Genomic DNA, 15,700 nt, shown 5'->3' on the forward strand with positions numbered 1-15,700 from the left:
TGATTAATGATGGGATTCGGCGGGCCCAACCATTTTTACTGAACATAACAGTGAAGCATGCTGCGCCATTCTCTTCGGCTTTTTTGGCGTAATCTGTAACTGAGGCTCGGATGTGAAAAGAGCCCAAGATTATTCTATGTGACAATTTACAAACATGGGCTGGTGGGACTCCCACCCCAAGACCCAGTAACGAGGCAATTTGGGGCCCAGTCATCTTTGGAGGCATGGCTGAGTGATGTCTATTGACATGAGTGGGGTTTTGGCTCTGTTCACATCTGCATAAACCAAGATGTTCTCTGATCTGTCACATGGCAAACGGCAGCGGTGTCCAAGAAAAGCCTGCAAACTTATTGCAGCATCCGTGGTTTTCAGGGAACAGTAATCCACAGAATGCTAGTTTTGTGGTAAAAAATGATGGACTCCGCAAATGTGAGCCTCACAAAAGAAAACTGCGGTCTTTCTTCACAGCTCCTCAGCGCCCAATCATATCAATGCCAATGAAGACCCAGTCTTGGAATAAGTGGGAACCCAGCAGATCTGTATTTATGACCTATAGCACTAATTTGGGGAAGCACCTTTAGCAAAGCGGCAACTCTGCAGTGTAAGACAAATCTGACCCTTCAGGGTCCATGCACACGGCATCGCCGATGGCCACCTTGATCCCTCCATGTCACAAACAGATAAATGTAGTCAGAAAAAAGTACAAAGTCGTAGCTCCATTTGTGTGCTTAACCAGATCGTCTACATTTTGCATTAATCGCATGCATGTTCCTAAGGCCTCCTTCACACGGGCGACACGGCATCACCGTGAGAAAATCGCAGCGATATTGCATCGCTGCACCGTGCGATATCGCTGCGTCTATTCTTGGCAATACTGCGATTTTGTAGCGCTGCAAAGTCACATGTGATGCTACAAAGTCGCGCATCTTTGTAGCATCACATGTAAGGATTTTCAGGGGGAGGGGGAGCTTGAAATATAAGCCCTACCACGAAAATAAGCTGTAACTGAATATATATAAAAATATTTACAGCACCTCTCCCGCGCTGCCTGGGGCGCCGCAGCAGATTCTGGCTGGGGATTGAAAAATCCCCAACTGCTGAAAGCGCTGGCTGTGATTGGCTGACGCTTAGCCAATAACAGCCAGTGCTCGATGAATGGCTGTGATTGGTTCAATCACTGCCATTCATCGAGCACTTGCTGTGATTGGCTAAGCGTCAGCCAATCACAGCTAGCGCTTGCAGGAGGCAGGGATTTTTCAATCCCCGGCCAGAAGATGAAGAAGAGAACCAGTGCCGGGACCCGGGGAGAAGCTGCGGCGGCGAGCACTTCTAAGGTGATGTATGTCTTTTCTTTATTTTTTTCTGCAGCTAGGGCTTAGATTATGGCTTTTACAGTAGGATTTCCTACTGTCAAAGTTGCATTGCACCACACGAAAATCGCATTTTTGTGCGATGCAACAGGGAGGAAGGCTCCATAGGGAAATATGGGCTATAAAACCTCGCGTGTCGCGGGCATATCGAAGGACCCGCGAGGTTTTTGTGCTGGGATGTCACATGATACAAAACATCGCATGTGTGAAGGAACCCATAGGAAAGCATGGGCTTCACATAAATGCGATTTGTAGCATTGTAGCAACGCAACAAAATCGCTCGTTTTTGTCTCCCGTGTGAAGGATGGCCTAATGAACTAGCAGATTTATGAATATTGACATAGCCCACAAACTGACGGCTCCTGCAACGTGAAAACTACGACCCTGCAAACGGGTTACGTGTAAAGGACCATCACTCATTGTGCAGCTTGTTAGGGCTTCTGCACACTATGCAGTCAACTGTGGCTTTTTTTCCATGATTACCATAAATATGATGCAAAATGCAGCTGTTTGCAACAACTTTAGCATTTTGCCATAATCTTGCGGTATTTGTGGCCAATAAATGCGATCTGACTGCACGGTGTGAATGAACTCTTATTCTTGGGCTGCGTTTCTCTAGCGCTTTTGCTGTGCATGTTGATGTGCATGTTGATAACACTGTCTGAAAACCACATGCATGTTATCACGACACACTACGGTTCTGCCACGCACATTTCAGCCAAGTTGCTTCTGCAGGTGAAGCAACGTGATTTTAATGTGATTCAACCATAGAAGCCGCTCAGCTGAAAACCACATTGCAAAAGCGTGGCGGTTTGTGGTAAAAAGCATGCGGTTCTCAGGCAGCGGCTTTGAGTGCAGTATCAAAAACTCTGCAGAAATGTGCTAGAAGCACCAGGTGGAAGCCAGCCCTACAAACCGTGCGTCGATGCTGGTGGAGATACTTGGGTAATATACAAGTCACCTGCATTATGTGCTGAACTGTCCTGACTACAAGCAGAGGGATCCTAGTACGGAGCAGCCGCAGGGATTACTCGGAGCTGAGGGTTGGGCACTATAACAATAACCTTGTAGTACTGCAATGTGATCATGAATTTCCAGCATCACAGTATTCTGGCTTGTTCTCCTCTTGATTTGCCGTGTGCCTCATCCCTATATGGGTTAGGAAGGGTATCATCCCTCTTTAAGGGGAACACCTAGAAGATGAGTGAGGAGACTTAAAAGGCCATGCAAGCTCCTCTGGGAATATATGCAAATAAGGGAGATGGAACAATACCCCCTTCAGTGCCACCTATTGGTTGGAATTTGCAGAAATCCTGCCATCCAATAGGCGGCGCTGCAGACGTATTGTTCCATCTTCCTTATTTGCATATTGTCCCTATCTGTCACTAATATGTGGACAAGTCCCCCCTTTATTTCTGAAAAGGATGTGAGACATCATGATACGTGCCATTACAATCTGAAGCTCAGTATTGTGATCCCTCCACACTGCCCTCTGCTGGTGAGTATTAGAGAAGTGATCATCATGGAGTCCACTAATATTTCAGCCACAATATGTCCAACAACACAAAGATTCTCCACTTATATTTCCTGATAATGTATACAGAGAACTCCGGGGTTTATATCCCGCCTGGTCCAGCTCAGCTATAGACACCAGTCAGACTCTGTTCTCATCTGCATCGGCGCGGCCATTCGGGCTTCCGGCTCAGATCTGTTCTAAAGTCCCAGAGGGAATAGCGCGTCATTCTGCACTATTTTATCCAGGAAAATGCCGGAGAGAATGATGGAAAACCAACCCCATTAGTCACTGGGGTCTGTTCAGTCACAGGACGGATCCGTTCCCTGCAGGGTCTTCTTGCTCCCACGATGGAACAGGAAGATGAAAACTCCAAACACAGAGCTTAATCTGGAAAAGACTGGTTGCTCAGAATGCTCTTCCTGACAAGGTGGTGGTTGTTAGGCAATGGATCCCTAGCAACCAGGCTGCCAAACCTGTTCACGACTATTAGAAATTCTATCCATGTCCACCTGTCAGTCTGACATGACTCTGTTCAGTTCATAGCTGGATTATCACTGTGCTGCCAGCAGTCACACCATGATATTCCCCATTTCGGCTATTAGGCTGTATACACACCAGCAGATTATGGATGCATTTCTGCACCCATATTCTAGTGATACAACTGCTGGTCTACTGACCTTAACCCACAGCGTTATAAACTCCCATGATGCTGTGAGGTCAGTAGATCTAGCCGGGACACTCGTCTGTAATACACTTCACAGCCAAAACAAATATAAAGTGAAAAACATTTTTTCATTTTTTTTCTGCATTGTATTCTGTAACAATGATGTTAAGAGAGGGACTGGTAAAAACTGCAGCGTTTTAGGGGTTGTGATACTTGTGGACATACCCTAAGCATTGGTATAGCACAGCGGCAATGGAGAACCCTGCCCTTATCTGATATTCACTTTACACAGAGGGACCTTTTAATTTGGGCGGCAATGTAAAAATGATTGCTGGAGCAGTGTCAATCATCATCATTCTGGGGGGACCATTTTCCAAAATCTCTATGTGAAACATGTCAACACATCATTGTAGAGAGAGCAAACAACAGAACACATAAGACTTGTATGACAACACATACATTAACAGGACAAGGACTGACTGCTGCTGCTTAAGGATGGACTAAAGGGTTAAGTTTTGTTGAGTGATGGCACGTTGTGGCTAGGGGTATCACACAGGCTTACAATATATATCCACCATAATGATAAAGGTTTGATTAAAACACAACAGGATCAGGACTTGTGCGAAATTACCTCTTAGTCGTAAACAAAATGTTCAATGTCTCCATATCCCTTATCTGATCGCTACATTGTATCAATGCAGAGCTCCATCCAGTTCTGTGTCCACAATTGGTTGGCACAGCCATGAACTGAGAAGGGGTGAACAGGTCCCAATACTGAAGCTGAGCCCATATGGTAGTTTCACAAGGCCGTATAACAGCCACAACACCCGAGCCGAAGGCAGGTCACTATACAACGTTATGGTGATCCAAGTCTTGTCCAGTAAAACCCTGCAGGTCTGGGGGTTGCAGCAGAAGTATGGACTCTAACCTGCAACCATGTGAAAGTGGACTTCAGTGTAGTCACATCTCTAAGTCCAGGGTACGGTTCAGGAAAGCCAATGCCGGTATTGGATCGGAGAAGAAACCAACATCCTATAAAAACCGAATCCTGGCCTTGGCTAAAAATCTAAAACTAAGGTCTACTAAAGGCTCTAGTGGTGTGCGCACCTCCGCTGCTCCCCGCACCCCACCTCACTACTGACATCTCATTCTGAGGGGCTGATCTTTGCTTTATTGGTTATAAAGGTTTAATTAACAGGTTTAATTGAACAAAAATAAGTGAACACAGCGAGACTCCACTGACAGAAGCGGAATTACCTGCATCTCAGCTCAAACTTTGCCTAATTTTAGTTTGTAGTTTTAGAATATCCACCGGGTGGCGCCATTAGCACGGGGTATTTACTGCATGTCTTATCGGTGCTTTCAAGCATTGTGTAAGAACTTTTTAGACCAACTTTGTAATATGAAGTTTAGGCTGGGTTCACACAGGGCGGATTTGTTGCGGTTTTACTGCAGTTTTTTCGTTGCGGTTTTGACGCAGGAGAACTGCTTCTGCGGCAAAACCGCTTCAAAGGTGAATTTTGGCTTGCGGATTTTGCTGCGGATTTTTGTGCGGAAAAATCCGCAAGCGTTTTTTTCCGCAGCGCTTTTTTACTTTTGTCGCGTATTTGGTGCGGTTTTGGCTGCATTCATAGAGGTCTATGGACAAAAAAGCGCTGCGGAAACGACCTAAGAATGAACATGCTGCATCTTTTAAAACCGCGACACAGTTGCATTTCCGCACTGCGGCTGTGCGGAAAAAAATCCGTCCTGTGAGAACAGCTTTTTGGCAAATCTCATTTGTGCTGCATTGTACTGCAAACGCAGCGGTTTTGCCGCAGTGCGGATATGCAATGGCAATCCGCGGCAAATCCGCCCTATGTGAACCCAGCCTTAGTTCTATTATTGCTGGTTTTCTCATGTCAGAGTAAAGACTGGATGTTTATTTTCTGCTTCTAGATAGAAAAGGTAACAGTGTCCCCCAGATAATCCGGATCCCTTTAGAGCTTTAGGACTTCTATGCAAGTAAGAACTGTAGATAATGCAAAATACTGTAGAATATAGAAGTAGTAATAAGGTGAACAACATATATATAGAGTATATAGTCTTACTACAGAAAGTTCAGATTGGGTTTGCGTTTTAGGCATGCAATTTCAGAGAGAAGTCTGCTTGATTAGACATATAGGAGGCAGCCACTTTGTGAGCTGAAGCAGTGTGATGGGTATGATGCCATGAGGTTACCCTGTGCCTCTGCTGTACAACTAGTTGGCGCACCGCTGGTTCAGCTAACATAAATGGCTGCTTCCGTTGAATGAAGGTGCACTTTAAGCCGTTACTAATTGAAGAGGATAGACCCACCACCTATATGTACCTGTACACACAGCTTCGACTCCTGGGAGAGTTCCGTACCGGGACCCTCCAGTTGGGACCCAGCGTGGCATACATACGACCCCTGTTTGCAAATTTAAACATGAGTTCGAAAACCGTGCAAGAAAAAGCATACCCAAGTAACATGCAGCTACATACATATAAAGGTACTACATGGCTGATCCCACGTTACCCTCATGTAAGGGAAGATCCAGCTAGCTGCAGCCTCACACCATGGCACTCAGTATTAGCTAAAAGTAGGAGATCCTACAAAGCATGGGCTGTGGAGTTTGAGGAATCAGGCGTTTCCATGGATCACACCAGTTTTCCAAAGTTCCCCATTTTGGTGTCCAACATGTGGGCCTATCCTACTAAAGCACTGCAGTCCCTTCACCTTCACTAATTTGTAGCCATTTTTCCATTATCTTTTGGTTTGTGGTCCTTAACCCTTTCCAATCCACTGTCTAACCTCTGAAGACATGATGATTTAAGGCTGCACAGCTCCAATGTTGTAAGACGTCCGTCGGGGTTCTCTTACTGTATATTGCCAGCCTCTCTGCTGTCGGAGCCTATCCGACGAGTCACCTCATGCAGTACTGGCTTTAGCCAGCAGATAGCGCCATTTTATAACGGCAGAAAAAGATTAAGCCCCTAGGAAAACCAGAATACAAATTGGATTGGAAAGGGTTAATGGAGCTAAATATCATTTCAGGCCAACTTTATTGACTGGGTTGGCATGAGGGGAGAAGGGGTTGTGGTTTAGGGGATCATAACAAATCCAAATTATATGTAGGTATTAATTATAAACGGGCATAGCAAGTATAGAACAGTTAGTCATCCATATCTTGTTACAAGGGATGGGTGCTTCGTCTACATAGATGAACGGATGCATCTCTATAATATATTGGCATGCTGTGATGGCAGGGGGCGCTCACGTTCTGCTTCCTGAACCTTATCTCATACTGTACAGAGGATATCCTGGTGTGATGCAAAACCATTCAGATATTTATATTACTATTGCCTCATCTTAGTCATTTCCAGCTGTACACTTAATATTCTGACTTGCTTAAAGGGCAATCCACCTGCCACGGACCATGACACGGCAGCTCAGGGGTTAAAGAGTCAGGGACTAATCAGAAGCGAAGGCAAAATGGATATAACCCACGCCAGCAGATGTGAGGATTCACCATTTTGACTAATTGGCCTTGTGTACCATGCTGTAGAAAATAATAGTCCCTCTAGTGCTGCCAGCAAATCTCACAATTACCCAGGTTAGAGACCACTTCTACTTTGTAACCACTAGGCGGCTAACAATATAGAACCCCATAGTGAATATGGTCAGTTTAGTAGAAAGATGGGAGGTCCTGGTACGTGGCAGTGATACAGATGCTAACATGCCACCACATCATGCTTTTATTCTGTGATGGGCATTTACTTTTAGCTGCGCCTACCAACACATCGCAAGGCACCCTACTTGTTGGTCTGGGGCCATATAGATGTATGCCTGGTGGCAGCTGAAGTTGAAGAGCTACTGTAAAAGGCTTTACGTTATGACTTTTAGTTGACGGACACAGACCAATATGTTAATGTCGCCTGCAGGTGGCGCCGCTCCATTATTAGGTCCTATTAGTTAGTATCTTGTGATGGAAGATAATTCTTTTATATAGAAGATAAGGACAAAAAACACTGAACACAAAACATACAGAACGGTCTGGAAGGTGATGTGACACAATGCATGACCCAGTGTTCTACCTGCCTGTAATGTGTTACAGGGGAAAGTTAAGGCGATAGCTCCCAACCATTTAACCCCTCTGGGTCGACGTAGGATTGCATTTCTTTAAAGCATGCGACTTTACCTACTTGGTGTATTTTGCATCCAATTATTCAGATTTTCATATATATATATATATATATATATATATATTAGTAGTAGAAGCAGCGACTCACCTGTCAAGGACTGAAGACACCTCTTCACTGAACTCTGAACTTTCACTGCTTCCTACAAGATAAATAGGAGAGAAATATCACGTTTACTGAAATAATCGTCTAATTCTTTACTATGTTAAATCTCCACTGGGGAAGGTAATACAATTGTATTATACCATCAGCCCCCAGCATGACTATATTGGATATATCACCAGTATAACGCACCTATAGGCAATACACGATGTAACACAGATAATGTTGTCTGCAGCAGCATAAGGTTTCCTCAGTCACATAATTAAAGCGCAGTGTAATCTAATGTAATTAACCATATGTAGCGTAAGTAACTTCTCCCATCCGCTAGAGATTCCCGACAGCCCCGGACTTATCCCGTCCCCCCCCGCACACACGGATTGGTATGTCCCTTATTACTCACATAGCATTACAGGATAATTCGCCTAGAAGCACCTTGCTGCGCTGTACCTTACATTACTGCTCCATCTCTTAGGGGGTCTTCAATTTGTGGCTCTCTGTCTATTGTGAGAGTTCAGCTTTCAGCACGATCAGACGCCACATGCTGGGAGATGTGCCGCAGTTACACAACAGCGGGAGATCCACAGGTTGAAGACAAGTTACTGGAAGGAAGTGTACACGCTTCTATCATGGGTTTAAGAAGACGCTGCAGATGATCTCAGGAGGCTCAGACGTCTGCAGAGGTCACTTATGTCAGTGAAGTCCTCAAATACATAAATGCAGACAGTCTCGGAAAGGAGCTGAACTACTGTCCTCTCAATCACTGTAATAGGTGGAGACCCTGAATCCCCCACATAGAAAATGATGCGAAGATTTACAATTACGCCTTATGCTTTGTCAGAGAAAAAAACCCGTCCAACCTCCGGTATCTCTTCTGACCAATAGTGTAAAAGTAATCCTTTATTGTAAGCATGCAATCTATAATCCACTCTCCAGCAGATTGCCTGCGATTGTGTGTGATCAGCAGCCGTGAAGCCCCACTAGTATGACATGTCAGTGGGAGTCCGGGTGCTGAGAACCCAACTGAACGCTCAGATTCCCACTCATCACAGCTTTTGACATATTGTTCTGACATGTCAGCATTTTCTTTTAGAAGTGCAGTTACTCTTTAAAGACTATTCCCACCATTAGTCCTCTGAGTAATGACATTATATGATATGGAAGACAGACCTCGCGCAGCATCGTGCCAGGCCCGGCTACCATGTGACGTGAAGAACATATTCACACACTACTACAATCCGTGGCACTAAGTCATATAGTCTCAGGCTCTATTACCTGCTCAGTCCCTTATATTCAGTAACACTGATGGCTGCCAGGTCAGGCCAGCCATAAATTCCAGGTCACCCATCCAGAAAGCTCTCTGGTTTTGATGCCAGTAGCTCTTCAGGACCCGTGCAGCACACCAGCTGTCCACTGAGGGCGATTGTCATCTCACAGATAAACAGTTGGCGTCAGTCCGTCGTCATCCTCTCTACCTGCAGGACAATATTTACCCTTCGCCCCTCCATAAATCCTCCTGTTCCCGTAGCAGTCGTGTGTTCCAGCCCTTCCTGCACTCATCATCTCCCGCACCTATGTTTAGTTTTGGGTGACGGGCTGTCGTCAGCTCTAGGGCTGAAGGATTCGGTGTCCCCAGGGACACGGAACAGCATAAGGCCGTCATTCAGAACGATGAATGGAGTATTCTGTATTATTTAGGGAACACAAATGACATGTAAAGTAAAACAAGACAGCAGCAGCCCGACGGCCATGACTACTAATAGGGGACGCAGTCATTGGGAGCTAAGGATTATTATTTGTGTCACCGTAGATCATTGGCAGAACCAGTAATAATGAGCTTTGTGCACCCATCACTCAGGAATGCCTGCTACATAAACAGCAGTAAATCAGGGACCCCCCTCTTTATTGAAACTGGCAGCACCCATAAGAACATGCTAGGCCTGGGTCACACAAGAGTATGCATATTTGCGCATTGGGGGTTTAATTTTTTAAAAACTGTGACTGCGTTTTTTTCCCTGTACTTCTTGTGTGCATAAAATGTGTGCATCTGCACGCAAAAAAACAACTCGCAGCCGCAGTCCCAAACACTGAAATGGCGAATTAGTCCAATTAGTTTTGTATGTTCTATTTCCCTGCGCAAGTGGGTGGTGTGACACAATGGCGCACGCAAAACACGCGCTTGTGAATGAACCCACTGAAATCAACTCTTATGCTCGCAAATACGCCCGTGACACACAGGCCTTCCCCTTACATGGCTATTTACATTACACTGACACCTGGCCAGGTAAATAAATGTGTCCGCGCACAACCAACCCTCTCTCTATAATGCTAGGACTACAGGACCACATTGGTTGTGCAAACACTCAGACTGCAAGGCCGCACCGCGACATCGCAAGTAATGACTGTAATGCACTCATGTCAGTACACAAAGGATCAAGACTGCAAGATTTCTGGGAGCAAACGACAAGTGACTTTTCCAGCACTGAGTTCAATGTAAAACGTGTGCAAACTTTTTTTGACTGATGGGTATTGCATAGTCACATGCCAGTCCCAGCCGTCATCACACACATGCCAGTCCCAGCCGTCATCACACACATGCCAGTCCCAGCCGTCATCACACACATGCCAGTCCCAGCCGTCATCACACACATGCCAGTCCCAGCCGTCATCACACACTCATTGTGAGTGAACGTCTATTTTGGGTTGTGCAACTTGATGTAGATCAAGCTGAGAACGCACCTAAATTATACTGCTAAATGAGCTTGTTCCAGAATTACCTAACTTTGTGAACCATCCTCACTGCAACGGACGCGACCAGAAGACTTGTCAGAGTCACAATAACAGGCTGCAGGCTTCAGGTGTGAAACTTTGAGGACTGGTAACATTGATATATAAAGTAAGCCATTGTAAGGCTGGGTTCACACGGGGCGTGATTGCCGCAGAATGTCTGTGTAGACTTTCTGCCCGCGGCATTCCAGGATTAGCCAGCAAAGTGGATGAGATTTGCAAAAAACTCGTCCACACGCTGCAGCCGATCCGTTGTAGCCAAGCCGCGCTGAAATTGACATGCTGCGCGGAATTCAAAGATGCGGCATGTTAACTCTTTCTCTGTTTCCACGGCGGCTGCTCTCCTCTCTATGAGGATAGATGGCCGCAGAGGAATGCAGGCGGCAAAGCTGCTCCAAAATCTGCAGACCATGGGTTTTGAAGCTGCATTTCTCCTGCGGTCATTCCGCGAGATTTCCGCAGGATTTCAGTCCCGTGTGATCCCAGCCTAGAAGCCTGGCATACTGTGTATCCCGTCTGGTACTTCTTCCTATAGTCCTTGGGTTATCATGCCGAGCTTGCAGACACTTTCCCTCTTCTTCTGCACCTGTCATCAGCCTGAGAATTACAGCGTGACATTCATCACTTATGTAATGGCGTGTTACCCAACACGGTATATAAAACACATGGCCCCATGCCCTGACAGTCATGATCTAAGTGTTCTCAGAGGAGTTGGCTCCAATGGTCGGAGGGCCGTAAATCAAGAGGAGCCTGCAGGCAGGTGGCAAAATATTTTCAATTCGTCATTCTATTACTTGGTGTTTGAGGGAGTGTAAAGAGAACAGTGATGGGTGACGCTGCAGGACAGACGGGGCTCATATCTGCGTGTCACATGTGGACTTTGCTGCAGGTTTAACCCTTTGTACTGCAAATCCACAGCAAGTCTGCAAGGCAACAACTATGACTTTCAAATCCATGCAGAGGTTTTCTGCTACATGAGAAGAAGTTCTAGAACTTGTTGAGGATTATCGGTACACAGCAAACCTGCAGCGTCCCGACGTAAGGCTGGCGTAAAGATGGATTCTCATCTGCCTTTGTCGCTTTTTTTAGCCAAGATTTTCGCAAAACCGTCATATATGAATGCAGCCTAAAGTATGTCATCTGCTTCCATGCAATGAGATTACAGATTCTGCATTCTGTTACATAGCTGTAACCCCAAAAGGACACAAAAATGAGTGCACTTTTATGTCTAATTTAAATAAACACAGAATGATACTTTATGATGACACAATATTAGATATGTCACTACTGAAAGTCACAGGTAAGTTACATCACACCACTAGAGGGCAGCATCCTCGCTACTCATACAAGCTAGTAGCCAACCCCATCTGTGACTACACAGTATACAGACAGCTTACAATTCTCTTTCCTGATACATTATAGTTATCCGGTGGAGTCTGAATATTTTCTGTTACATACTGAAGCCGGTTTGTATTCTGAACACATTTTCTACGCTGTCCCTTCTGTAATGTCCAGGTGCCTCAAGTGTTCTGCTTGGTCACAAATGTCTTCCCTTAAAGTCCCATTTCTTTACTTCGAGGGCTGCACTTTAAAGAGGGAGCGCAACAGATGCTAAACCAAAATATTGTCACCCCCTTAAACACGTCCTATTCAGTTTCTCTCACCTTGTATATACACTTACATAACTATGTACTTCAGGAACACTTACGTACCGCAGTATACCCCCAGGTCATTACACTTCCCGGATACCAATCTGTCCAATAAGAATGCTGACAAATGCAGGCGGAGATATGTAGCTGGCGGCTGGCACCTGAATCGTCCGTTTAGTCACTATGACGAGTCCACCTACTGGCCGCAATTGGCGTTTCCCTGCCTGCTTTGCAGGGAAGAAATGCTACCATTTAATAACCTCGGTAGGCCGTATTTACAAGGGAGAGAGCGATAGTCCTAGAAACTCGGGTGAATGTGGCACTCTTAAACCCATTATTTTCACTGTGAGTGTGATGCATTTTGCGAGAAGATCGCAGTGCTTGTGCGTTTCACCTGCCTCAACATTGGATGTTGTTTCAATAGGAAAAAATTAAAAGTCGCATCGCACTCCCATATGTAGGTGCATCAGTCTATTATGCTGCACGGTGTCAAATGCTTTAGAGAAGTCCAGATATACAAGATCAATAGAATCTCCCCGGTCCAGCCTAGAACCTACTTCCTCGTAGCTGATCAGATTTTTCTGACATGATCGACCCCTCATGAACCCGTGCTGGTGAGGAGTTATTCCGTTGTTCCTTGAGGTATTCTAGGATTGTTTCTCAGAAACCCCTCAAATATTTTTCCAGATATTGAAGTGAGACTTACCGGCCTGTAGTTACCAGGCTCTCTTTTAGACCCCTTTATGTATATTGGAACTACATTGGCAATGTGCCAATCCAATGGTACAACCCCGGTCTCTATAGTGTGCATAAATATTAGAAATAGCGGTCTAGCTATCATGTCACTTAGTTCCCTTAGAACCCTTGGGTGTATTCCATCTGGGCCCGGGGATTAATTAATTTTAATCTTCTTTAACCGGCTCTGCACTTCCTCCTGTGTTAGGTATGCTATATGTAGCGGGGGGTTCGTTTTATTTCCCTGCATCACATGTGACATTTCCTTTTCGTTCGTGAATACATTTAAAAAGAAACCATTTAATACATTTGCCTTCCCACCATCGTCTTGTCATGTACTGCGGGTGCCCTGGTAGTGTTATATCATGTACTGTGGGTGTTCTGGTAGTGTTATATCATGTACTGTGGGTGTTCTGGTAGTGTTATATCATGTACTGTGGGTGCTCAGGTAGTGTTATATCATGTACTGCAGGTGCTCTGGTAGTGTCATGTCATGTACTGTGGGTGCTCTGGTAGTGTCATGTCATATACTGCAGGTGCTCTGGTAGTGTTATATCATGTACTTTGGGTGCTCTGGTAGTGTTATATCATGTACTGTGGGTGCTCTGGTAGTGTTATATCATGTACTGTGGGTGCTCTGGTAGTGTTATATCATGTACTGTGGGTGCTCTGGTAGTGTTATATCATATACTGCAGGTGCTCTGGTAGTGTTATATCATGTACTTTGGGTGCTCTGGTAGTGTTATATCATGTACTTTGGGTGCTCTGGTAGTGTTATATCATGTACTGTGGGTGCTCTGGTAGTGTTATATCATGTACTGTGGGTGTTCTGGTAGTGTTATATCATGTACTGCGGGTGCTCTGGTAGTGTCATGTCATATACTGCAGGTGCTCTGGTAGTGTTATATCATGTACTTTGGGTGCTCTGGTAGTGTTATGTACTGTGGGTGCTCTGGTAGTGTTATGTACTGTGGGTGCTCTGGTAGTGTTATGTACTGTGGGTGCTCTGGTAGTGTTATATCATGTACTGTGGGTGCTCTGGTAGTGTTATATCATGTACTGTGGGTGCTCTGGTAGTGTTATATCATGTACTTTGGGTGCTCTGGTAGTGTTAGATCATGTACTGTGGGTGCTCTGGTAGTGTTATATCATGTACTTTGGGTGCTCTGGTAGTGTTATGTACTGTGGGTGCTCTGGTAGTGTTATGTACTGTGGGTGCTCTGGTAGTGTTATATCATGTACTGTGGGTGCTCTGGTAGTGTTATATCATGTACTGTGGGTGCTCTGGTAGTGTTATATCATGTACTTTGGGTGCTCTGGTAGTGTTAGATCATGTACTGTGGGTGCTCTGGTAGTGTTATATCATGTACTGTGGGTGCTCTGGTAGTGTTAGATCATGTACTGTGGGTGCTCTGGTAGTGTTAGATCATGTACTGTGGGTGCTCTGGTAGTGTCATGTCATGTACTGCGGGTGCTCTGGTAGTGTTATATCATGTACTGTGGGTGCTCTGGTAGTGTTATATCATGTACTGTGGGTGCTCTGGTAGTGTTATATCATGTACTTTGGGTGCTCTGGTAGTGTTATATCATGTACTGTGGGTGCTCTGGTAGTGTTAGATCATGTACTGTGGGTGCTCTGGTAGTGTCATGTCATGTACTGCGGGTGCTCTGGTAGTGTTATATCATGTACTGCGGGTGCTCTGGTAGTGTTATATCATGTACTGCGGGTGCTCTGGTAGTGTTATATCATGTACTGTGGGTGCTCTGGTAGTGTCATGTCATGCACTGCGGCGCTCTGCTAGTCTAAATAAGATTGAATTCAGGCATTGCAACTTAAGATGATGCGCTTGCCATTTATGAAAAAAATTTAGTAAAAAAAGTCGCTGATAGGTGGCGCTGTAGCTATGCAAATCACGCTACAAACGTTCTAATTTGTCCCCATTGGTTTCGCAGTACCCTGTTTCCACCACTGCATGCAGTGAGTCCGCTTTAATCGTGACAACATGCTGCTCAGTGCTATACCTCAGGTCTGTCACAGTAGACCTGGTCCAATGCAGCGCCACCTATCGGCGATCTTTTTAATATTTTTTTCCCATAAGTGGCGAGCATATAGTGTGCAGTGGCTACAGCTGGGAAGGTTTAATTTTGTTAAGCTTTGAGTTTTTTATGTAGGACAACTTGAAAAAAATAATACAATAAAAATTGCTTTCTGCTACTAACGTTTGCCCCCATAACTGTATTCTTACATCTATAGGGCTCTGTGAGGGCTCACGCTTTGCAGAGTGACCTGCAATTACTATTGGTACTATTTGGGGGTACATATGACTTTTTGATCACTTTTTATCACGTTTTGTTTCTTGGAGATGGGGTGACCAAAAAAGCACAATTCTGTTATTGTTTATTTTTTGTGACCGCATTCACTGTGCAGGATTATTAATGTGATATTCTAATAAACTGGACCTTTATTACAGATGTATCAACACCAATTTGTAAAGGTTTAAATTATTTTTATATTTTGATGTGAAGTGGGTTTTTAAACTTTTAATATATTTTTGTAATAATTTAATCTTGATTTTACTTATTTTTATTCCCCATAGGGTCCTTCAACTTACAATCGTTTCATCGCTTATACAGTTAAATGCCATACTATATTCCTTATACTGTGTTTTAGCAGGCG

The 15,700-nt window shown here is 44.8% G+C and overlaps 1 protein-coding gene across 5 annotated transcripts in view; it reads right to left on the minus strand.

Moving 5' to 3' along the window:
• RALGPS1 (Ral GEF with PH domain and SH3 binding motif 1) overlaps nt 1–15,700 on the minus strand; it is a 429,351-nt gene that overhangs the window by 14,021 nt on the left and 399,630 nt on the right. For 3 of the 5 annotated variants that reach the window (XM_066580403.1, XM_066580406.1, XM_066580402.1), the window contains 2 exons: nt 7,844–7,895; nt 5,901–5,981 (listed from right to left, as the gene is read on the minus strand). In XM_066580403.1, coding sequence (XP_066436500.1) covers nt 5,901–5,981; nt 7,844–7,895 — 133 coding nt within the window. The remainder of the gene's footprint in view (nt 1–5,900; nt 5,982–7,843; nt 7,896–15,700) is intronic. The other 2 variants (XM_066580407.1, XM_066580404.1) reach the window with 1 other exon arrangement.

The sequence above is a fragment of the Eleutherodactylus coqui genome, chromosome 10 (genome assembly GCF_035609145.1).
Source record: "Eleutherodactylus coqui strain aEleCoq1 chromosome 10, aEleCoq1.hap1, whole genome shotgun sequence".
NCBI lineage: Eukaryota > Metazoa > Chordata > Amphibia > Anura > Eleutherodactylidae > Eleutherodactylus > Eleutherodactylus coqui.